Below are 26355 nucleotides of genomic sequence, written 5' to 3'. Positions count from 1 at the left end.
TGATAACATGCGCTCAGCCAACTACATCATCAGGGACTGTGCCGGTTGAACCTGTTATCTAAGTGTGCACAGACAGCTGCACCTGTGGACTTGTGTTGATGCACCAGATATGTACGTGGAAAGTTGTTTATGAAGTTTTGCAAACTGCACTGCTCTAGGGAGACTTGAGACTTAGTGGGGACAGGGTTGAGTTCCTCTGTAAAGAGAATATCATAAGGTAAGATGAGCAATCCTGGGCTCTTGTACTGTGTTTGTAAAGCTGAATTTTTATATTCTGGTTTCTATTTTTTTTCCCCAGGGTGAGCAGGCAGTCTACAGTACCTTTGGCTCTTAACAATGTTGATGTTGGTCTACACTTATGGGAACCGCAGATGGTTTACTTACTAGAACCTTCAGGTTGGAATACAGGTCTCTGCTTCAAGCTAGCCTTTAGATAAGTGAGAAGTCATTGGCCCCACTATATTATAGCGACATGTAAAACTCCACCTCAGAAAATATACCAAAATACAAGGCAGGGCAGCACTTGGAAGTCCACTGAATGAGCAATAGCTCGCAGTTTGGACTGTGAATCCCACCAAAGCATGACTGGCATATTAACTGAATATTGCTGCCTGTTGACCACCCTAGAGGTTCTTATTAAACAGATACAGAATGAATCTGGTTATTCTAATATGTCCAAGGTAAATAAGTGCTATTTTGAAACATATTGTATCTAAGCCTCATCCCAGGTTTAGTAAATCAGTAGATTGGGTCCAAGCGCCCTTTAAGTACCCTATATGAAATGTATATTATTCTAAGATGAAGAATCTGTCCTCTTGGTGGTACATTCCAGAGTAGCTAGAATTCTAGAAGAGTTTTAATCCTGGGGCTCTTATAAAGTTCTGGAGGAACTTCATGTACCCAGATTCTCACGACTCCTTCAGAAGTCTGATGAACTTTCCAAACACGTCAAAAATACTTCAAACATATGGCCAGTTTGCCCATGTTGATGCCCATCAATCCAGAAAACAAGACATTCTATAGTAGCTACAAGTGAGAACTGATCTTCTGTGTCCACGTTATTTTAAGCATGCCACCTTCATACTCCCTGGGAGAGATGCTAGGCCAGAGACACATGCTGTGGACACTCTGTAACTCAGTATCTCCCTTTAACCATGGGAAGCTCCGATGGCCGTAATAGTCTTCATGTACCCTCAGGGCAGTCTAACTTTTCTCATGCTTACTGTGTGTGTATGAAAAAGCATGACTTCCCCCCTCACATTTCTCCCAATAAGTTCCCTGGAACCAGTACCCATGCATGTGTAACCATCTTTATTATCAGTCATTCTTCTTCAGGATCCAGGGGGCTCGTGTATGTACCAAAAGAAGACGCAGAGAATCTAGCACATGTTTTAAGTGCATGTTCCTAAGGCACTGCTACTCTGACAGGCAGAAGTGCTAATGGGTATAATGGCTCTGCGTTGTAGAGTAGAGGGGAGAAAGATGAGTTAATAGGAGTTCCACGCAGCCTTACCTCTGCCATCAGCTAGGCACCTGTTGTAACCCACAGGGCTGAAGTATTCAAAGACAAAGACAGCCACAGCAGAGACGATGAGCAGCATCACAAACATCATCACCCACACGTCAGCGCTGAATGGCTCTGGGAAGAAAAGCCAAACAGAGCTCAGGGTCAGATCAGAGAACAAACAGCTTGTCAGTTCCATAGCCAGCTGCCCAAATGTAAACACCTGTTTTAAGAGGAGCAAAAGCCACAAGTGCGCTGTGTGCCCTCAGAGAGTCAGGGCTGACTCAGGAAGACATAAGAGATGTTCAAGCAGCCCATTCTCCTCTTGGATGTGTAAAGACCATTTTATTTCAAATACATAAAGACCCCATCATGCTCTCTCAAGCCTTTCTGGGTTTATTGGGATAGTTTCTGCCACTCTTGGAAACATTCCTGGATGTTTCAATGAACGATGCTTCTGGAAGGAGTGGACGTGGCACAAGTAAATGATATTAAACTGACTTGCTTTATGTCCTTATCAACATAGTCGTACCATGAAGGAGAAAACTCAAAAGCCTTCCCGAGTGCTTGTGATCTTGTGGACAAATTCTTGACAAATAAATGTAGGTATTGCTTTAGAGTGGAATCAGCTCGGCAATACTGTCATACAGGGGATAACCATTCCCGTTCACTTTTGTGGCCACACACAACTCCTAGTGTCCTCCATCCAGCCTGCGTTTACTTTTCCAGCCTACCTTGTTGTGGGATACCATACTAGATGTCATTAAGATATGAGAATATGCCGGGCATGGTGGCTCACGCCTTTAATCCCAGCACTCGGGAGGCAGAGGCAGGCGGATCTCTGTGAGTTCGAGGCCAGCCTGGTCTACAAAGCGAGTCTAGGACAGCCAAGGCTACACAGAGAAACCCTGTCTCAAAAAGAAAAAAAAAAGATATGAGAATATAAGTCAACCAGTTTAAAAAACAAAACAAAGTAACTACCAGGCTGCGGTGGTGCACACTTTTAATACCAGCACTTGGGAAGCAGAGGCAAGCAAATCTCTGTGAGTTTGAGGCCAGCCTGGTCTATAGAGAGAGTTCTAGGACAGCCAAAGCTACACAAAGAAACCCTGTCTCAAACAACAACAACAACAACAACAACAACAACAACAACAATCAAAACTATCTACGTTGACTATCAGTGTCTGCCATAGTGGAGATTTTGCAGATAACAGGGGAATAGGCATAGTTTGTGACTCACAAAGCAGCCCCAATCTGTCTCTTATCGCTAAAGAATGGTACTGATGGGCTAAGGCTAGACAAGAGAGCAAGAATCCCCTATGCATGTTTTCTTTAGTATCTTCCATCATATTTGCTAAGTCTAGTCTGGCTCAGTTAAATCTCTTTAGCTTAGTTGCACTCATTTGCTGAACACTATATTCCAAAAGCCATCTCTATGATGCCTCAGACACGAAAGAATGATCATAATTCTGCCCCATGATACAGTGCCTCTCAATTGTGTCCCCAAAATAGTTCTGGCCTTTTTAGCTGTCACATCACATTGTAAACTCATAATAAGTGAATTAACATGCTGTTTCCCCCTTCTTCCAAGTCATTAATAAAGATGAAGTTGAGGGGGTGGGGGGGAATTGGCTGAAAATTAGAAAATATATTTCCCACTCTGAAACCTACTTTATTATTGAATTTCCAAAGGGATTATAAAAGCCCTGGGTCACTTAATCAACTTAAAAATACCCTTTACAAAGCTGCAGAGCTTAACACACCAACTGTGAAATGCAAAGCCTTTCAGTGGCAGCAGGGGCTCAAGCCTACATGGTACATTTGAGTCGGCTTCCTCTGGTGTGGGGAAAACCTCCTCCACCCTTGATTATAGTTGGTGAAAATCCCACCCTGGCTTCATGCCTTCATATGATTGGCCAAGAACTGAATGAAAGCTACCCATCTGTGTTACCACCCCTCCAGCACCTCCTCAACCTCCTCTACCTTGGGGCAACTTTCTGCAAACAAATGTACCAAACATCTTTATTGATCTCTACAATTCATAAAGGGCTTCTCCATATATCATTATTTATAAGCCTTTCAATGGGTCTTTCATTATGGGGTAGCTATATTTATTTTACAGAGGAGAAAATTAAGTACAAAAAGTAAAGGTTCTTTCTACGCTCAGACTCAAAAAATGGCAGTCAGACTGTGAATGGAGCATACCCTGAAGCCTTGCCTAGCACTGCCATCAGCATTAGGTTGCTTATTTGTCTCTGTCCATCACAATGGCTCCAGGTTGTAGAGTGGGCTAGAACACAGGCTACGATGACAACCACACCTTGCTTTATCACAGAACTCCTGGAAAAGGCTTAACTCACCCAAGATGTCATGCCTAACAATGGATCTAGTAACAACATCAATGATTTCATATAACCAAAGCATTCATACATGGCTGGTAGTCAGCGAATGTTGGCATCTGTTTCTCTCATAATTAATGAGCCATTCCTTCTCCAGACACTCACAGGAAGAAGATATTCTGTTTAACATTTCCAGAATTCCAGGTCTAACTAGATAGAATTGAGATTAGAACCTACTCTATGTCTCATAATGTTTCCGTCTTCCTTATAAAGGAAGCTTGCAAATAAGTTATACCCAGAAGCGACAAAGATGGATACTTCAGTGTGTACAATCTAGTAACAGTGCATGTAAATCAGTAGGGCCAGAATTTGCTTCACCATGAATAGGAAGATTGGCTAAGAAACTTAAGCAACTTATAGGAAAGTTTTAGAGAATCTATAAATCCACTTTGTAGTATATTAATCAAATTAATTCCTCATATACAGAGTTTAGATAAAGACTAGTCATTGTCTCTTCTAATATTCCCATTTTAAAAGTGTTCTTCTCCTCAGAGTGATTATGATAGCCCAAAGGCTTGTAGATGAGGCTTCCTGTCTTCTAGCCCAATGTTCTGTTTTCAAGGTGACATTTTATTTTCCAACCCTTGGCTCTATAGCCTCTGGGGGAAGATGGCATGTGTTATGAGCTCACAAAACACCTCATCTAAGACCTCATCACTCAGTCTTAAATCATATCTAATGCTGTTTATAGTTGAGTGATGCTCGAAAGCGGGGAAATTAAGGTGAATATTGGAGGAAGACAGTGAGAAGGGGGTAGGCAGAAGCATCAAACAAGCTCTGGCTGGCAAAATCTCAGAAAAGTCACGTGAAAACAAAAGTTTTATGTGTGTTAGTCCTAAGGTCAATTTTTGAAGATAATTACAAAATGAATAGGTTATTTGATGATGTGGCGGTTTGAATGAGACTCATGTATGTGTGTGCTAAGTCCCCAGTTGATAAACTGAAAGAATTAGATGTGGCCTTTTTGGAGGAGGTGTGGCCTTGTTGGAGGAGGTGTGGCCTTGTTAGAGAAGGTGTGGCCTTTTTGGAGAAGTGGGCTAGAGGTGGGCTTTGAGGTTTAAAAAGCCCACACTAGGCCCAGGGGCTTTCTCTCTCTGCCTGCTGGGTATGGATCAGGATATATAGCTGTCAGCTAGTGCCCTGTGCCTGCTTCCTGCCAGGACGCTAACAGACTAACCCTCTGAATTTTTAAGCAAATCCTCAATCAAAGACTTTCTTTTATATGAGTGGCCTTGCTCATGGTGTCTCCATACAGTAATAGAACAGTAAATAAGACAGAAGATATCTAGACTTAGAAATTATTACAGCAGAAAGGAGTCTCAGAAGTCAACTAATTAAGATGCTACACTCTGTGGATGAGGTAAATGGACCTCCAGCATGGAGCAAACTTGCTCAAGATCAAGTGAACACTTAGTGATGACAACGGGACTAAATGGGGCCCTGATGACCATTCCAGTGGTGTTTCCTTGTAGGGCATCATACTTCCCCGATTTCTGGGTGTTCTTACTTTTTTTTTGTGGGTGTGTGTGTTTAAGTAATAAATACTCCCAAATGAATTCCCTGTCTGAATTGAGCCCTTAACAAACCACTTCCTGCACTTGTTTCTCATTCCAACTTGTCCTTTGGGCCCATTTCCTGTCATCAGTAAACACGTCATTTACCTAAGAAGGCAGAAGGTGACACAGTCCCATTGCTGCGTGACACCATGACACTGATGCCAGTCTCTATGAAGGGCACAGAAAAGTCGACCACCTCTGACCGCTCTTCATTGATAGTTAGTGACCCCACCGCCATGTAAGCCCTCTTCATGACCACCTAAAGAGAAATGCACAATGCTTCAGTTAGACCATTCTGGAAGGCAAGTCCACACAAATGAAATTCTCATGGCCCCAGCAACAACTTGGATACCATTCTCTAAAACACCATTCTCCTGCTCTACGGGTCTGTTGTTGGCCTGGGGCTCATCACTTCAGCTAAACTGGGTAGTCATAGGCACAAGGAAGCCTTCCAGGCATTGGGATTGTAAGCACATGGGTTCTGGGATCAAACTCAGGTCATCATGATTATGAGGCAAGCATGTAACTGGCAGAGCCTCTCTTTCCCCAACCCTCTAGTTACTACTGTATATTTTGTTAAAGTCACAAGATAAACCTTTAACCATGTTTAAACAAAGCATAAGCGCACAGTGGAAATGACTTTGTCACGACCTTGCCTCCTGGTACTGACCTCACCAATCATGCCGTTCCAGGTCCCATTGATTTTCTTTCCATGTTTGCCATTGGTCACCAGGTAAAGGTCATAGGTGAACTTCACAGACTTAGAGATTTTCTTAAGGATATCAATACAGAACCCCTTGCAGCATTTTTTGATGTAGCCTGGTTCCTCGTCTGTTTTATTCCTACCCAGTTAAAGAAACAAACAAACAAAACAAAACTTTGTACAAGAAGGAAAAAAAATTACTTTTTCATTAAAACTCCAACCTCAACCCTCACCCACACAGAACAGATTATTCCTAAGTTAGGAAAGAAATCAGACCTAGAACTGTGGTATTTTTAATTATCTCAATATGCTGAGCCATATCACAGCACAATTTTCAATGTTCCTTTGAAGTATAACATGGGTGAGGAAATGGCATGTATCCCACAGATTCAGTTTAATGAATTTTTCATTGATTTCATGGTTCTAATCAAAACCTGAATTTAGGATTCAAAACTGTCTTCCAGATCCTGAGATATTCTGCGGGCTCCCCTCAAGATGCTTCACTTCCCATGCTCATCAAAGAGTATTGCTACCCCCAACTTTTGATAGCATAAATCAAATATAGGTCTAATTCTCAAAACATTTCCACATCCCCAGAAACTGAAAACTCAGTGAACTTGAGGTCTCAGTCACTGAGGCTGGGCAGGTTCAAAGGAACCTTAACTCAGCAGGTATCCCCTCACGTCAGAGTTTTAGATAAAGCCACACACATCTGATCAAAGCTCCCACTGGTCCCAGAGCCCAGCAGCAGCTGAGAATTTCACAAGGGCGCCTGGCTCCAGGCCAGCAGACAGCACATCTGACTCTCGCCCAGGCCACCTAGAACCATCCACCTAGGGAGGCGTCATACTCAGAGATGATGCGCTTCTGGCAAGGGACCGTATTCCTCATGCAGGTTCCACTGAGAGGGTCCACACTTTCCACGATGACGAACGGCGCCTCTTCCAAGGTCACGATGCTCAGATGGTCGTCCTCTTGCTCTTCCGTCTCAGGACACATGCGGGGCCACACATAATATTTCATCTGCAGGGACTTGTCTTTCCATTTGCCCACCTGCACAGAGAGAGCAGAGAGAACAGCAACCGTGAGCCACAGTCTCTTAGCCTCCCCCAGGCCTCTCGGAATCGTCTCAGAAGCAAAACAATTCCTTCAAAAACACAGTGGGGAGGATGCTTTCTAAAAACACGCGCCAAGAATAAAATGATGTTTATCTAACACAGTGGTTCTCTGCCTTCCTGATGCTGCAACCCATTAGTACAGTTCCTCATGTTGTGGTGACCCCAAGCCATGAAATTATTCTCACTGCTACTTCACAACTGTAAGTTTGCTACTGTTAGGGATTATAATGTAAATATTCTGAGAAAGGGCCATTTGACCCCAAAAGGGTCACATGTCCCACAGGTTAAGAACAGCTGTCAAGAGGACTAACCCTTTCACTCAGTCACCTTACTTCACTTACTGCAATGGTGGGGGCACCCCTAAACCTCATGGTTCCTGTATCACAAGCTGTGACGTTCTTGACTTTTCTGGATCACATGGCTGTGGGGGTCTGCTTGTTTTACTTAACTATAATACAAATCGTAATCTTGACATCAGCAAAGAGTATTAGGGAAGATAACAGAATGCCTGTAGCCAACGAGCTAGCTGAGAGTGCTCTCAGTTGTACAGAAGCTCACTGGGGAATTGTTCAGACACCTACAGATCTCTGATTCGAAATAAGATAACGTTGGTTCCAATGAAGACAGACACTACTTGCTTGGAGAAGGGAGTGCGGTTGGGCTAGTGACAATTGCATGTGTCAATGCAGAGTTGCATCTGTTGGACTAAGAAGATATCCTGAGATGAAACAGGTCTCTCTGTGAGATACCACTTGTGGCCACAGAGACTCTGCCACCGTCGCTAGGACATACCATTACTGGGGCCACAGAGACTATGCTACCATAGCTAGGATACACCATTACCGGGGCCACAGAGACTGTGCCACCATCACTGGGACACACCATTACTGGGGCCACAGAGACTATGCTACCATAGCTAGGACACATCATTACTGGAGCCACAGAGACTCTGCCACCATTACTGGGACACACCATTACTGAGGCTACAGAGACTATGCCACCATCGTTAATGTGACAGGTGTGCATTGCCTGAATCACAAGTGGCAGACTTGTTGTCAGTCACCGGAAGAAATACATGTGCTCAGCTGCCTTGTGGCAGCTGCCATCACCCCTGATCTTATGTAGAGTCCATATATATTCCTTTGTTGTTGGTTTCTTACTGTCATGGTACAAATGAGTTCATTTTAAGGGTAAAGAAATGATTTTAATTTTCCATAGCTGAGCATCTTCAGTTGTCGCAAGGGAATCAGGTAGCCTCGCAGCCTACACTTTCTTCCATGCAGCTAAAGTAAGGCAGGTTGGCGACCAAGACTGTGAAATTATTTGGCTTATGTAACTCTAGAAATCAGTGAGATTTCTAGTATGGGCAGAAGAACCTCACTTTCAAGCTGACAGCATAAACTCTCTCACATCTTGGTTCTTGCCTTTGTCTGCATTTAAGTGTGGTTAGTTCTGCCCTCCAGCTCATCCCACAAAGCTGATCGCTTTACTCCCATGGCCAAATTAGACCCCCATAGCCACCGCCTGTTTATTACATCTTTATAACATGAGCATTGATTTTGTGTCCTAGACTATTTTGTTTGGCACTTGCACAGTTTTTTTGCTGGCATGAACGCTGGGGCTAGCTGTTTTGTTTTTAATCCCCAAGCTATTTTGCTTCTAGGTTCAGAATCAAGTATTGAACCCAATTGTTTTCTTTCCTTTATATGTACAGATGTGCCATGACCTCTGGCAGGATTATGATGTAATAAGTCAATCATAACTTGAAAATATAAGATGAAAAATGTATTGCACACACTTGACCTACAGAGCATTACAGCTCTGTAGGAACATAATGCAGTGTAAAACGTTGGTTGTTTGCCTGTGTGATCTTGTGGCTCATGAGAGGTCTGGTTCAGTGCTACTGCCTAGCATCATGAGAGAATATCCTACCACATATCAACAGTCCCCTAATCAAAATATGCTCTCTCTCTCTCTCTCTCTCTCTCTCTCTCTCTCTCTCTCTCTCTCTCTCTCTCAAACACACACACACAGAGACATGCATACTGCACACTGCATACACACATGCACACAGAGCAAAACAGAGTCTAGGGAGATGACTCAGCTGATTGGCAAATGCTTGTCAGCACTTCGCTAAATGCCAGGTGTGGTGTCATGTACAAGTCATCTGAATGCTGGAGAGAAAATGGAAGGAGAGTCCTCGGGACGTGTTGGCGAGCCAGCCTCGCATATCTATTCACCTCGTGCCGCTAAGACTATCCTCAGATGACTTCCCAGACATGTGGGGATAGTCGCCCCCTCAGATGGAGCTTTGGGGACAGGAGAAACAGTCCCTGAGGCCCACTGATTCACTTCATTTCCCAAGCAAACATATTTACTCCAGAGCCAAAGCAGTGTTATTCTGTGCATGTTTGATTATGTGTAAAAGATTGACAGGCCTTAAAGTGCTGATTTTTATTTATTTTTTTACTCCTATCATCTTTCCTCAATAGGTCTTTTGGCATTTTTTTTTTCTTTTAAAGACAAGTGTATTCTTCTGTCTTCTTGCAAACAGCCTATACCAGAGAGGTCTAGCAGATCCTGGACTCCTGCAGGACTTCTGTGCTCACGTGATGTTCCCTGAGTTTGCAGGAGACACAGCTTCCTGGTGGCTTTCTTAAATCACAACTTTGAACACTGTGGACTTGATTAGCTGTAGGATGCTCCCAGAACAAACATGAAGATCTGCATTCAGATTCCCAGCATGCATCTGTAATCCCAGCTCTGGGGAAGCAGACACAGGTGGCTCCCTAGAGTTCACTGGCCAGCCAGCCTTGCCTAATTAGACAGCTCCAGATATAGTCAAAGATCCTTTCTCTAAAACAGGGTGGAGACAAATAAAGGAAGCATCCACTGTTCATTTATGTCCTCCATAGACACAAGTACACATGCTCACGCACTGACATAAGCACACACACACACACACACACACACACACACACACACACACACCAACTAATGACTTTGTCATACAGTATCCATTCAAAAATCTCTACAACTTCTCCCTGTCCTTAGCACTATGCCCAAATGTCTCCCTGAGTGTTCAAACCTCATGTGTGAGCCTAGCCTATGTCAATCTACCTAACTTCAGTGCCATAGATCATGAGACTCAGAAAAGAAAGTCATTTGATTTAGGGATGCTCAACACAGGTCAGCCAGGAACAGACTGTAAGAAAACAGTGGCATTTTCCTTGCTGACAGCCTTAATGTCTCTGTGAGAGGAGATGCTATGGAGAGAGCTTTTTTGGCAAAGTTTCCCCTGAAATTCTTGTGAACAAGATGAACTAAAACATGGATTACTGCATACTTTGACAGATTGAGAAGTTTAAAATCTGTATCCAAAAAGAAAAGCAAAGATTGCTTAATGAATCAATGCCAATGCAGAGAGAAGTCTTTAGTGACAGGTCGGGGGACTCTGTTCTTAGAAGTGACCTATATAGTGTTTTAAAGAACAAAACTGAAGTCGTGTTCAAGAAATTGCAGACAATAATAACCCAGTGTGGACAGATGACATCACACAAATTGCTGAATCAAGTTTGGAAGAGATGCAAATTAATTGGAATGATGGATTCAACCAAATGGAATAAAATGCAATGGTATTTATTCTAAAACTCTAGTGCTCATATTTTTTTTTAAATCAGCTTCTCTGGAAAGAACATATTTCAATCAGTGGCAGTCTATAAAAGCTATTGTAATAACAGATGATATATTTATAGATGTACAGTGTCTAGCACATAGGGTGAAGGCAGGGCACAGATGGTCCCGCCCTGCTCTGTGTTCACAATACCCCCGCAGGGAAACTCAGCTCTAATCCTATAATTCTATGATCTCCTGGCTTTTTATTAAATATGCCATTCTCACTTCCCCAATAAGAAGTTGTTCACAGAGTTTGCCTCATGCACCTTTCCCAGACTAGCCGGATCACATCTGTATTCCACGTCGATTCAATTCAATGATAATTACACACCAGTATGTGGCCAGCACTGGATTGAATGTAGGAGACATAGGACCACATCATGTTTATTGGGGGAGGATGTGTATCAAGCTCTGAACCTCTCTAATAATCTCATTTGTCATCACAGCTAACCTGTGAGATATACTCCATGCTCATATCTTACTCTACAAAAGGACTTGCTGACTTCGGAAAGTAAGCAGGATAAGTGAATGCCGCATCCAACACAGGACTCCGAGACAAGCAGACTGGCTGGCCGAATTCCTAACATCCATGCTCTCCCAGCTCTTTGACATTGAAAGAGTAAGGCATGCCCTCCAAGGACAGTCCAGAGGGGACCAAACAGACTGACACCAAGTGAAGCTTAGGCAATTGCCACCATGGAAAGTATTGATAAGTACTTTGGCCTTCAGAGTTGAAGTGATTGCTTTGGGGAAAGTCATAGAAAAGCCTCACAGAGGATCTGCTCCCCCACCTCTTTTAAAGCTGGACCTTAAAAAATAAATTATAGCTAGGCTCAGTGGCACATGCCTATAATCCCAGCACTTGGAGAGGCAGAGTCAGGCAGATCTCTGTGTGTGTAAGGCCAGCCTGGCCTACAAAGGGAGTACAAGACAGCCAAAGGCTACAAAGAGAAACCTTGTTGTGAAAAACCAAAACAAACAAACAGATAGATAGATAAATAAATAAATAAATAAATAAATAAATAAATGTCCTAAAGTGGAGAGGTCTTCATACTCTGGACTAGCTTCATTCTCTTCTTCCTAAAGTACTAAAAGTCACTACTATGCAAATTCTATGGCTCTCAAGAAACACGTCATCTACGCCCATCTCTTTCCATGTAGAAATTGCTCAGTGCATTGCTTTGGTGGCTTGGGCCGAGTATAGACACTGTGAAGTTGTTTATTATTACAGAGGAGGGGGAGGGGGTGGGGGGAGGGGTGCCTGTGTTTACCCTTCCTTTGTGGTTAGCACTCACCAGTTCCCCACAGCCTAGAGTAACCAAGCCCTCTATTTACTGCTGTTTCCTTCCTTCTTTAGTTTTTCTCTGAAGCTGTGTCGGTGCCTTATCCTCCTAAAGTAAGTTCCAAATGTGTCCCTAAGGAGTCCAGTGACCAAGAACAAATGCCTAAAAACTCTTAGAGCCTTGCTTTGCATATCCAGAAAATGGGTGACTTGCTTTTTGTATCTCACACATAGTTTCATGATCCCATGACCCACTCTGCACGAAGGCTTTCACAGCATTACCTGCAGATAATAGTCACGGAGGAGGTGTTCCTATGAGCCACTTTCTCAAACAAGGGCAATTTCTGAGTTTTTGGTACAATAGACTCTCCTGTCTAAACCCATATTCTCTTTCCCAGTTGTTTCTCCAAGGTACAAATTGATGGAGGACTGAAGGAAGAAACCTTTCTAGAGAATTCTATATGCATCGACTCATGTCAGAGGATGAATTCAAATAAATACCTTAAATTATTTATTTTCTGTGCTGGGAAGCAAACCCAAGGCCTTTCACATTTTCAGTACTTTGCTCTACCAATGAGCTACACCTTCAACCCCACCACACATTCTTTCTAGAGTGGGGCAGGTTAGTTTACATGATAAAGACTTAAAATGAAAAATAAAGGGATGCATTTAGGTAGGCAACATGGGCCAAGCAGTTAGTTGTTCCTTCAGCAGGAGAGGCACGTGGTGAAAATACTACAAATGGGGATGGTTGAAAGTGAAGGGAAGGCTGAAAACAGAGAGGCTTAGCCTCTAAGGAAACACTCAGAAGCCTTCCCAGGGAGCTTGAAAGGTCCTGGGAATGCAGAGAGAGTGGTAAGAAACAAAGTTAGCGGGAGCTATTTCAGAGAAAATCTGAAGTGAAAAGCTGAATGAAGTGTTTATAGTCAGGATTAAAGTATGATCAGGAAAGAAATAAAATCTTGAGAAACACCTATGAGAATGTTTGTAAAGCCCTTGGCAGGAGACACTAAACAAACATCATCACTTCAAGCTCGTTCAATAGCGACATCTGTCGACGAAAACGTCAGTTTTATCTCCCATAATCAGGGTTAAGAAGATTTCCCAAGAATGCAGAACACCTTTTAAAGCGAGAAACAAACAAACAAACAAACAAACAAAAACCCTCAAAACCCAAAACCAAACCAAAACAACAAAACAAATGCCATCATTTGATTTTCTCAGGAAAAGGCGGAAGTTGTTTCTTTAAGGTTCTTGGTTTGTCTTTTTTTGGTACCAGCTGAGGCAACTAACCTAGGGCACACAGAGGCATGGCTCCTGACATTCTGCTGGTGAGGATTCTAGGAGACCCAGCCTGTGATGACTTGAGACTTCAAAAATCTCCCTTTTGCCAACGCGCCAACTGATCTCTGCCATTACTGCTACGCTGCTGAGCATCCAGTTAAGGCCATTTACAGGAAGACATCAACTGAAGCACAGTCCTCTCTGAAAGCCAGGAACCTGTCCATCCCTCCAGCACGAAGTGCAGACATACAAAGCAGTGTGCTCAGCAGCGTCACTGAGGGAAGGGACAGGGTACAGGGCAGGCTCTGCACACAGGGCTTTCCTAACACAGATAAGCAAAGGACACTCGTCTCCCCGGGTTGGCTCTCCTGTTGCCACATAAAGTCATTTTTAAAGACAATCTTGGAACAAAGAGCTTATTAGAACCTCTTAAGGTGTCAAAGGTGTTTTTCAAAAATCAAAGCATTTCTTTTTTTTTTTTCTTTATTCCTCTTCTTCTTGAAATGACATCCAGATCTCACATGAAACCCTTATTTCCCTGACTATGACTGGCTCTTTAAGTGCGAACTTTAAAGCTATGGATTATCTCTCCAAGCGAGCTTGTCAAATGAGAAGAACCTCTGCAAGGTGGCTGAACGCTGGGTTTCCTTCCTTCTCAAAGAGGTGTCAGATTCAGCCTTGCTTCTTTGCTCCGGATTGCAGGCCCAAGGCACGCCTGAGACCCGAACAGAGAACCCCTGAACACAAGGACTACTTATCTGCCCCACCCCCAGTAATACATCTGAACTCTAGGATGTTAACCGTTTGAAACTACAATAGTATTTTCTTTCTTTTTTTTTTTTCTTTCAGTTTTCTGTATCCAGTCCCAGTGACCTCTGCCCCTTGTAACAAATGAACATTTATTTAGACATCTACTTCGCACATCCATCCAAAATAACTTCCCATTAATTATTCAATTATATCTATATATACACAAATAAGGCATATCATATATGTGAGCATGTGCCAGCACGTGTGCGCGCGTTCGTGTGTGTGTGTGTGTGTGTGTGTGTGTGTGTGTGTGTGTGTGTTTCTCAAACTGGACAGCCATGCACCCATTCATCTGCTGCTTTCTTTTCTTGCTTCTTTATACATACAAACTTCCAACTGAATACACCGCAGAACTAACTCTTTGTGCACGGGTATGTGTGCATGTGTGTGTGCCTGTGTGCGATATAGTATGTGCTAATATTGTGCATATGCGTTTGAGTGTGAACATCCGATGTTGACATTAGCTATCTTTTTAAGTTCATCCTCATTTTCTTTGTTGAGACACCATCTCATGCTGTGTCCTGGGGGCTCCCTGGTTAGACGACGCTGGCTATGCAGTGAGCTCCAGGGATCCGGGCATCCCTGCCTCCCCAGGCTGGGATTAGAAATGCACAGGGCCACACTTGTCTTCTTCTTACGCTGCTGAAGATCCAAACTTCAGTCTTCATAGTTCTGTGGCAAATATTTTATTGACTGAGGCTGACCGAGGCATCTCCCTAGCCCTTTGATTCTTATTAAAATGCCAGTACCTTGATTTATTCTACTATATACCTATGGGTAAACATTTAGGATATTTAACACACACATACACACACAGACACACAGACACACACACACACACACACACACACATGCACGCACGCACGCACGCACGCACGCACGCACGCACACCCTGCTCAGTATTTTTAAGACAGCTATTTCCAGCAGTGAAAAAGTAGAAGAAGAACATACACTTTCCTTTTTTAATATTCTGGTGGTCGTTAGAACACAGAAGTTTGCAGCAGTTGACACTGTTATCAGCAGAGGCTGAAAGTGTCCGCTTCACTCAGTTGACACCAACACCAACTTTTGCTCACTCTGAACCGCCTGTCACCCTGAGGAATGGTATCTGACTGCTAGAATTTCCATCTCCTTGACTCACAGGGAGCGCCCCTGCTTCTTCTGCACTCGCCAGGCATCAGGATTAGCCTCTTACCCTCTGGTCACATCCTTCCCCCATTTCCGACTTCACTGTTTCTCTCCCTTATCTACTACGCCTGGGGAAGAGGCCTGGTGCAGTCTGACAGGGGTCCTTTATCCTGCAGACATTCCGGAAATGCTTCTTTGGGCTTTGGGGAGGCAGGGGTCTTTTTTCTATGCCTCAATTTTTTCATTATTTTCCTTCTTTCCTTCTCCCTCCCTTCCTTTTTTTCCTACCCTCTCTCTCTCTCCTTCCTCACTATGCAGCCCCGGGGGGTTCATGAAACCACCAATCTTCTTGACACAGACTCCCAAGGGCTAGGATTGCAGGTGTGAGCCACGGGACCTGCCTCTAGAAATGTGTCTGTTAGAATATGGTCTTTGGTCTATCTGTCTGTGTGTGTGTGTGTGTGTGTGTGTGTGTGTGTGTGTGTGTGTGCGTGCGTGTGTGTCTGCCCCTCTGTCTCCCTCTCTCTCTGTCCCCGTCTCTCTGTCTCTGTCTATCTCTCTGTCTCTCTGTCTCTGTCTCTGTCTCTCTCTGTATCCCTGTCTCTCTGTCCCTCTCTCTCTCTGTGTGTGTGTCTCTCGTGTGTGTGTGTGGGGGGGGATGTTGGTGTTTCATGTAACTCAGTCTGGCCTTGAGCTTCTGATCACCCCGCTGATACTTTCACAAGTGCTGAGATCACAGGCATTTGCCACGGCGCCCAGCCAGATATTCCATTTTTCTTTCTTTAAGCTTATCTCTCTGCCTTTACACATTTTTAAATCCTGTATATGTCAGAGATGCAGATATGATGTTTGCTATTATGCAGTCTTCCCTCTGCTAAGACCTTTTGCCAGCATGGTCTACACTCTTTCATGTTTCTAGAATGTTCTGCCCTCTTCTCTGCCCTTCTCCAGCATGACTACTTCTATGGCCATTCACTCGACAAAAAGAAAAGGGGGCCAGAGTGGTTGTTTATTATTTCTGTCTTCCATAGCAGGTTTCGAGACTCAACCCTGCCTTTGGCTATCATTTATAACATGGGCTTTATTCTGATATGCAAGGTCCTGTTTCTGGGTGGGTCCTTCAGTGCTTCCAAGGTGAGATGTCTATCCTTTCCTTGTTCTTGTCTCTTGGATTGCCTCATACTGTGTGCTGTCAGTCAGTCACTGACTGGTGGAACAGCATGTCAGTCTCTGCATCAAGCCTCCACTAGACCTCACTCTGGACGGTGTCTCACAGAGCAGAGACCCTTTTTCTTTGGCCTGGGCATCCTCAGTTGCATGTGAACTGCTGTAAGCACAACAACACGATCTGCTGCAGGGAGCATCTAACAAGGCCACAGGCACAGCGTGACGCTCCGTCATTTGCATACCCAGTCACGTCTAGGCTTAGGAATCTAGACTTTGAAAAATGTGTTTGAAAATAATTTCCATATTTATATTTAATCCATGACTGCCTTTAGCCTGTTATTGCTTTGTCATTTGCTAAGCTGAGGCCTGGTGGCTCTGGGCTTACATGCAGAAGGAAGATGTACTGGGCCATTCCTGCCCAGACCTCAGGTGATATCTCTGGGTTTGGATGCCACCCCTGGGTGATGCTGCCTCCTCGTGAGAACCCCAGGCTCCCAGCTGTCCATATCTACTGTTGCTGTGGGCAACCAAGCTCTATGTGATCCTTGCTGTCTAGTCCTCATCCCAGTACATCTTCTCTGGAATCCTGGAAGATGAAGGTGGTATAGGAACGGGTACCACTAACAAAAGGTGTTGATTCCTTAGGTACCAGGCGTCAGTTGTGGTCATTCCAGATAGCACCAGCAACAGAGATGTGACGATATTGCAATAATCACTGTCAGAGTTCCAGTTCAGTGCCCCTCAGCTCCTCTGGAGTATTGTCAGTTTATCATCGCTAATTCCCCAAAGACAGACATTGCTATATTGCCAGTTGCTCACAACATAGACAGAAAACTTGCTTTCATTGGGGGTAGTGACCGTGTGTTTATATGTGTGTGTGGTATGCACACAGGCATTCACATTTCCATGTGTGGGTGCACACGTGCATGGGTGGATGCTCACTATTGTTCTCACTCGCTCTCCACCTTGTTGCACTGAGGCGGCCTCTTGCTGAGTATTGAGCTCACTGCATTGGCTTGTCTGGCTAAGATTAAGACTTTTGTCCTTGGTCAGTTTGGCTCTTGAAACTTATATGTCTTTCAACATGCCATGATTCCCTGAGAACAGTCTTGATTTTTCTAGTCCTTATGACCGACAAGTGGTCTGAGAGCATAGAAGAATTCATTTCCTTCCCTCTGATTTGCACTCTCACTCAAGCCCTGATGGTTGTATGAAAAGGACCATGGCAATGGAAATTTGCAGTAGGGTCATACAGGCAGAACGGTAGCAGGTGGTAAGGCATTGACATATTGTGTGACCCTTGGTGAGTTATTTAACTTCTCTGTGCCTAACTCATTAGGTTTTTTTTTTTTTACAAGCATTTGATGTTTTCTTCCTTAGCCTCCACCTTTTCCTAATTATTGTTATTAAAAAAATAACAACCCTCTAAATTCACCTAACTGCTTCCTAGGAAAATGCTTTGTTTCCAAGTAGCAAGGGGGAAATGAATTCTAACACCCCAAGGTTATAACTCTGTTTCAAAATGCCAAGGTAAATTCCACACAATCCTTTTGGTTTTATTCCATACTCTTATTCAAGCCAATAAAAGCAGAATCACAGGACAGAAATGTTACTACCTCTTTGGCTTTGAATCCAGAGAAAACCATTGGCTATTGCCGCATAATCCCCTTCCCAGGGGGAAAATAGGTATCTTACAAAAGGCTTTAATCCTTTTATTTACAGAGCATTCTGTAAATAGTTTGTTAAACAGGCTCAAAGAGGCTGAGGAAGTCAACACAAACTCCCTGTGCCTCGTTTCATCATTTTTTGGAAAGACAGTATTCAGAGTCCCATTCTGGAAACTAAAGGAGCTAAGGACAGCACTCAGTTCTACCTTCTCCATTGGTGTGTTTCTGTCCAATGCCCCATCTGTCAGACCTAAGCAGATACCAAGCCATCAAGCGTAAGGATGCTCTGAGGGACTTTTCAACCTATGCACCAACATCTTTGAGCATCCATTCCCTCCTGTAGATTGCTACCATGGGGCTGGTGGGCACCACTGAAGCTGCTGCTACTGTTGACTGACTGATGCATGATGGGTGAGCAAGCCTTGGGGTGTTTTGGGGACTAGGCTAGCTATAGGCTTCAGTCATTGACACTATTTGTCACGTGATCTCCTTGCTGTTACTATCTACCTTTATCCTAAGAAGACAGCTGTTAGGAAGAATAAAGGTGTGCAATGTCAGAACACTCTGACTGTGACTTCCTGGATGTGAGCACCACCATGGCAAGGTGTTCCCTCATGTTTATGTCTACATATATGAACAGGACAGACACAAGCACACCAGCATGAAGCTATTCCTTTGTTCCATTTCGTTCTGGCTGGTTATGATAGTTAAGAGCAGAGGCTACGAAGTAAGAACATCTTACGTGGAATCCTGGTCATGTCACTGCTAAGTGTGACTCTGGGAGGATCACCCTAAGTTTCAGATGCTGTGTGTGGTTACCATTTTCCTGCCAACCAGCCACCCCAGACTCTCCCCTGTAACTCTCTCTGCGACATCTTCTTTTGCCCAGGGTCTTCTTTCCTTGTGAACTGCGAACAGAAGTCAATTCCAGCCCCAGGCCCCTGAGAAAGCCCTCATGTTATGGCATATTCAGCGAGTGGTTGAGGGACGGGGCTCTTGAGTGGGTAGGCGCGATCTTTTGAATTTGGGGCTTTAGGAATGAGAAGAACGCTCTCTGTGTTTCTTGGCAGTGTAAGCTGTTGAAGCCCTGAGCAGCCATGCTGCATTGACTGTGGAGAAACTATCCACATAGCCTATGGAGAGAAAGAAGAATAAAACCGATGGCCCTCAAAAAAGAAAATACCAGTGAGAGAAGAGAGCAAGGTAAGTGACAGACCTGACATTCAGTTTCCTCTCCCCACTCTGTTCTGTTAATGCTACAGAGTGTCCTTATGATTTGCATAGTAAGCTTTGCATACATCCCCTACCTGGCCATGGGCCTTGAGGCAGTGGCTTAGATAGAGTCTACAGGGGAGCCAGCCTCACTTAGCGGACCATGTGGCATTTCTTGACCCGCATCGCTTGACCCATAGGCCAAACCCTGCTGCCCTGTCCAGTTGTTTGTAGTCTTTCCATAGCCTTTCTATTCTCCACTGTACTCCTTCCTCAATTCTTCCCTGGGGCCAAGATCTCATTATCAGAAGGTTCCTGTAAGATCCTGTGTTGGCTACTTTTTTAGTGTTAACTTAGCACTATCTAAGGGATCTGGGAAGAGGGAAGCCCAGTGGAAGATTTGCTTGGATCAGATTGGCCTGGTGGTCATGGCTGTGAAAAACTGTTCCCATTATTGCTGATGAAGGAAGGCCCAGCCCACTGTGAATGTTACAGTTCCTAGGCAGATGGTTCTGGGTTGCATGTTTTATACAAGGAAGTGGCAGGCAGATCTCTGTGAGTTCGAAGCCACCCCAGTCTACAAACATGAGTCCAGGACAGTCAAGGTTACAGAGAAACCCTGTCTCAAAAAACAAACAAACAACAAACAAACAAAACAAAACCAACCAACCAAAGAAACAAAAATACTAGCAAGGAGTGAGCCTAGGAGTGGGCCAGTAAGCATCAGTGCTCTGTGCTTTCAGAAGCAGACTCCTGCCTTGGGCTTCTGCCCTGATTTCCCCTAGTGATGGATTGTGGCCTGGAAATTGCTCTGCTCATGGTGTTTATCATAACAAGAGAAAAGCAAACTGGAACAGACCCCTGCCTAGGGGGTTCTGAGCCAAGGAATTGGCAAGAACAGGGGCTGGAGCTTGGGCAGTCGGAGCGAAAACCTTTTGTCTTTTGCTTTTCCTCTTTGCCACTTCAACTACAAGCTAGGCACATAGAGTTCAGAGAACAGCATAAAATGTACAATAATAATGCCCCCTGTGTGGCCTTGAGCCAACAGCCCATCTGTCTTGTTCTCTGTCATAGCTAGGATGTACCTGGGACCTGGTGGAGCACTGGATGTCCTAGGCATCAGAGACAACAGGAGGATGAATGGCGCCAAGAGGAAACAGTACTGCCATGCAGAAGGCACTGACCGCTCCGCCCCCCAAGACATCATAGAGCCAGAGGTGGTTTTTCTGGTTTTCAAAGCATGCAGACTCCCAACCTGCTCTGCCTCTCACTTCCTGATCCATCTCATCACAGCCTCCTTCAGCGTTCTCTGAATTTCAAATGCCTTCAGTATCTTTAAAGAAAATATTACTTGAACATATACAGAGTCCTGGCCATTGATCTTAGACACATTAGACCAGCCGAACTTTCCAGTGTGTCTCCAGACACTAATGAAAAGCGAGGCAAATTGTCTTACATTTAATAAGCTGACCAAACCAGCAAAAATCAGCTTCTCATGCAAAACTTTCAGAGCTAGAAGAATTTAGTGCTAGCTAGACTTGAGCAGGACCTCCCCGCCAGATGAGCCTGAGAGTCTGCGGAGAGCTGTTTTTTTTTTTTATCATTGCAGGGTGCTCATGCGCAAGTGTCAAGCAGGAAGTAATGGGGAGAAATCTGGAGAGGAGACATATTGCATAAGTATAATGACAATTTTCCAGAGCACGCGTCTGAATCTAAACTCTGATAATTATGAATATGCTTTCCGGGGCAGTGGAGTGACTTCATTGCAAGCATGATCATACAGGAAATCCAAGGCAGGAGGGAGTGAATATACATGCAAACAAAGACACACAGAATCACTGGGGGACTAATGGAGTTCAAATGGAAGAGGTCAAAGTGAAGGTTGGCTGCAAGACCACAGGCATGGTAGGGAGGGGAGAGAATATTGAAAGATCTATGCCCAGGAATGTATTCAACTCTTCCACTCAGCTGCCTTGCCGGTTCAGGGAACAGTACCAGAACAGTTCAGGGGGCTGGCGAGGTGCCTTAACGGATGAGAGCACCCACATGGGAGAACTGACTCTCACTGGCTCTCCTCTGACTTATAAATGTTCTCAATGGCACAAGTCCCTTTTCACATGCATCACATACAGAACAAATTAATAAGTACATGGTAAACACAAAACAGAAGTTCAAAACCCATGGTCCACTGCCACCCTTGTCAATGTAGGGGTTGAAGGTACTTATCAAATATGTACGAAGTAGTTCTGCCTGGATACTCTAGACCATGTTAGGCCAAGCTAGGATGTCCAACACTCCTCCATGCGTAAACTGAAATGCCTCCCCAGCTTGGGAAGATGGCAATGGTGGAGAAGCGTCCCACCCTGGACCCAGGTGTTTTCCTCTGGTTTATTCTCCATTCAGGTCCCAAGGCTATCTCTCTAAAACGCAGCCTTCTCTGCTATCCGTCCGGATGTTTCTCCCAGGCCACCAAGGCCTTGTCATTCATCTTCATCTAAGTTCTGTGGGAAAGTACACATTCCTTCCTTACCTTTGTTCCTTTCTCTCCCCACTCCCTCTGGCCTCTTCCTTGTCTGCACCTCCCCCCTTCTCCCCCCACAGCCTCATTCCTGCCTTTGTTTCTTTTCAGCTTCCCACCACAGTGGCCCTGGCCTTCTCACATCATCCAATTTCACTGACTTGGATGCCTTCCCTCAAGGCGGGCTTGCCCTACTCTGCTCCCCAGTGCTCTGGATGACCTTCACTCTACTCTTAGGCTGGACCCACAGGCACCTGGAAGCCTTTGCTTACCACAGCCCTGAGTTGGGTTTGAGCTTGAGATTTCCTTCTTTAGCATTCCCAGAATTCCTTGTGTGTATCTCAATCAACAAACTAACCCAAGAACACCCCAGTATCTGGTCTCCTCCAGAAGACTAGAAGATATTGGCATGACCGGTTTTATCTTGTTACCTCTTCAATGCCTGACAGGGGAAGGAAGACTACCACAGTGGGCACTGAATAAACACTAGCTAAACAGATGTGTGGACATCATTTCCGAAAAGGAACTTTTTTCCTGATGTTCTCATCTAATTTTTGTCACATTGACTTTGGATTTGGCCTTGTGACTTGAGTGGCTAATAGGATATCAAAGAGGCACAGCCTGTGTGGAGATGTGAGGAGTAATGATGAAATACAACTTGTCCTCATGGAACATCGCTAACAGGGTTGAGCACTTGGAGGATGAGCAAACAGCAGGAGGAGGCCCTTCCAAGATCCAGTGTCAGCATCAGAAACAGAAGTGAGGCCATTTTGATTATTCAGACTTGGTTAACTGTCAGGGGACTAACCCTGTGAAACTGTTCCTGGGGACCACAGAACTGACTCCAACTCAAACCAACCACCCACTTAAAGGAAGCAGAATGCGAAAATGGTGACTGTTTCAAGCCATCAAGTTTCAGGGCAGTAGCCAAGTATCAGAAATTGATTAAAATATATCATTTAAGGGAAAGGTTTTCTATATCCAGGCAGAACCAAAATGAGGAGAGGGATTGAGGAGATAGCGCACTTATCAAAATGGTCACCTTGCAAACATGAGAGCCTGAGTCCCTTGCCTAGAACGTACTTTTAAAAGGCAGCGCATGGTGACACACATATGGTGGCAGCACTGTGAAGGCAGAGACAAGTAGATTCCCCAGAGCTTACTAGTCTGACAGTTTAGCTTACAGTGTGAGGATGAGACCAGTGAAAGACCCCACATCAATAAAAGGTGAGCCATGCTTGAGGGAAAGCACCAAGATTGCCCTCTGTCCTCCAAATGCAAGTGCATCTATGTGCACACACATGTGCAACACACACACACACACACACACACACACACACACACACACACACACACATGCAAGAAAGGAGGGGAAAGAAAGCAGAACTAAAAGACAAAAATAGCAAAAAGTTCTTCAGCATGTGTCACTGTAAGTACGCAAAAAGCTGACGCAAATCTTTCTTAATTGTAGTCTGTTGGAACAGTATTTTAACCATACAACAGGAACTTCCTTCTGGAATCAGTCCCACCTCTGCCACTGATGTGACTGTTTGAACCTCTGGGACTCTCAGATGCTCATCACCCAATGGGACAATGTAGTTTTATGCCTATCTGTCCATATGTACACACTTGTTTCTTTCTTATCTTTCTCCTACTCACCTCACAAAACCGTTACAAGAATTGGTCATGTCTCAAACTGCAGCAAGTCCTAATGTTATTGAAATTAGTTTGCAACATTGAGTTAAGGCACTTGCTGAAAACATACCTATCATCCAGCCAGCGCAGGTGGGGCTGCCAAGGGAAGATGTTCCAGAGAGCGAACTGAGCAGCATGCTCCTTCCTATTGGGTAATGCTTCACTAACAGGTGTTTCGCCACCATGAACATCACTGATTAACATTGATTTCTTTAATGAGGCACTATTTTAGGCAGCACTCCTGTAACTCTCCTCCTGCCCCACTCCCAGGGTTTAGCACTGTGTTTTACATTCCACTGAAGGTCGCGGGGGAAACCTGGTCCCAGAGGAAAACCTCAAGGCCAGGAGGATGAAGACATAGTCATGCTCCACCTCTGGTTAACCCTGGGACCTTGTCCATTCCCCTTGCAGAGACTGATTCTCTATATGTAAAGTGTAAAGGTGACAACAGTTGCCAGATTATCAACAAAGCGTTGGAGAAAGGCCAGGGCAATAATGTAAGCAGAAGTAGCTTGAAGCTAGTCATCCCCTCACCTCCTGCATAAAGGCAAGGTTAATGTGGGCCCTCCCTCAGAGAAACATGCCTAGCATTATAAAGAGAGTGTCAACACTGTTCCAGGCACTGGGATAAATTGCAGGGGTTTGAAGGAGAAAATGGGGAAACCGACATTTTGAGATGTGAGGCAATATGCCTATAGCCACATAATTAATAAACGGCTTAATTGAATCCAAATCCTTCCTGACCTCCTTCCAATGCTTAGACTTGCCCAGTGCTGGGTAGCCTCCAAACGACCTGTCCAGAGCCTATAGGAGAATGGAATTATTGGCTAGGTAGTTTGCCATTAAGTAGGGTCACCAGCTTGTGCCTAAAGAAACAGATGATCAAAAAGTGCTGGGGGAGAAAATGCCTGTTTACAGACATAGCTTAATTAATTAGCCAACTCAGACCAGGCAGAAGAGGCAGGTTTCCAGATGTCTGACATGGAGAATTAATTAACAGAAAGGCACCAGTCCCCAGGGCCTTGGGTTCATGTCCAGACCACATGGTGGAATTAAATTACTAAATTGCCTCAGTGCCCCTCACCTTAAAACTAAATTGTCCCTCAACTTAACTGAAGCCATTTGACTGAAAAAAATTCATTGAAAATGACAACTGAACTGAAAGGCTAAGCCAATTTAAAGCTTTAAAGGAAGCTCAAAAAGGAAAAGAGCCCTAGCAAGTGGGGGGACATGAAGCCTAAAGTGGCCACCTCCTATAGCTGGGTGGGACTTGCAGTGGAAGGAAGGGTACACTAAACCATCCAAAAAAAAAAAACCTTCAGCTCAAAAATTTGTCCTGCCTACAAGATGTACAGGGAAAAGGATGGAACAGAGATTGAGGGAATGGCCAACCAATGACTGCCCCAATTTGAGACCCATCCTATGGGAGACAGCCAACTCCTGACACTATTAATGACACTCTTCTATACTTGCAGGCAAGACTAGCGTACTTGTCTTCTGGAAACAGATGCAAACACCCACAGCCAATCATTAGGCGGAGCTTAGGGAGCCTTGTGGAAGAGTGGGGGAAAGAATTGAGGGGGCTGAAGGGGGTCAAGGACACCACAAGAACACCTACAGCATCTGAGGAAAAGGGAGAAAGAGTGTGACGGCGGGACTGCGAGGAGAGGAGGGAGTGGGGCTGCAATTGGATGTTTAAATGAATAAATTAATTTCTGGGGGAAAAAGGAAGGCAAAGAAGTTTCTAGTGATTTTAGTTTAACATTAGAAAGTCCTAGAATAAAATTAAGGTGAAGTTAGTTTGGACCGCGCAGATAAAATTCCATGTCTATGCATATTGCTGTGGTTTGACTATGAAACACCCCCTCCCCACAGACTCATGTGCTGAGTCACTTGTCCCAAGCTGGCAGAGATATTTTGGGAGATCCTGGGAGCTGTAGACGGTGGAGACAAACTTGAGGAATTAGAGCAGTGGGCAGGTCTTTGGAGGATGAGTTTTGCCTCAGGTTTCTATCCCTCCTTGTTACAGTTTTAAAATTTAATGTCTCTCTAGAGACTCATGTATTTGAACCTAGATCCCCCAGTTGGTGACACTCTTTATGGAAGGGAGTAGAATCTTTCGAGGCTGGGGTCTAGCCGGAGGAAGTGAGTCGCCAGGAGAGTGAGCTTTGAGCAGTGCAGGCTAGCCTTGGTTCTAGACTGAGCTCTCTGGTTTCCATCTGCTGTAATGTGCGCAAGTCTCCCCATTCTCCCACCACCATGGACAAAAGCCACTCCCACCACCATGGACAAAAACCACTCCCACCACCGTGAATTCCACCATGCCGTTCCTGATAGGAAGCTGCGAGCCAAAATAAGTCCTAAGTCCTTTGTCCTTTGTGATGCTTCTGTTAGTTATTTCATCAAAGTGTGGAGAAAAGTCACTAATGCATGCCTTCTTTGCCTTCCATGAAGTGAATCACCCCCTCCTTCACAGCTTCTTGCTGCCACAGTGCTCTCCTTCAACATGAGCAGAGCTGTGGACTATGGCTTAACACTTCTGCAGCCATAAATAAATAAAACCTTTCTTCCTTACCTCTTATTGGGTATCTTGTCACTGTCATGAGAAAAGTAACTACTGAGTCGATCAGGATAGGA

General features: G+C 44.5%; 1 protein-coding gene across 4 annotated transcripts in view; it reads right to left on the bottom strand.

The window, feature by feature from the left end:
• GRIN2B (glutamate ionotropic receptor NMDA type subunit 2B) overlaps positions 1-26355 on the bottom strand; it is a 459317-nt gene that overhangs the window by 60442 nt on the left and 372520 nt on the right. For all 4 annotated transcript variants that reach the window (XM_084766782.1, XM_084766784.1, XM_084766785.1 and 1 more), the window contains 4 exons: positions 7013-7215; positions 6130-6301; positions 5565-5718; positions 1514-1639 (listed from right to left, as the gene is read on the bottom strand). In XM_084766782.1, coding sequence (XP_084622908.1) covers positions 1514-1639; positions 5565-5718; positions 6130-6301; positions 7013-7215 — 655 coding nt within the window. The remainder of the gene's footprint in view (positions 1-1513; positions 1640-5564; positions 5719-6129; positions 6302-7012; positions 7216-26355) is intronic.

Source organism: Acomys minous (assembly GCF_964271855.1).
Source record: "Acomys minous genome assembly, chromosome: 17".
Classification (NCBI taxonomy): Eukaryota; Metazoa; Chordata; class Mammalia; order Rodentia; family Muridae; genus Acomys; species Acomys minous.
The sequence above is the reverse complement of the archived record's forward strand: the minus strand, read 5'-3'. Positions and strand labels throughout refer to the sequence as shown.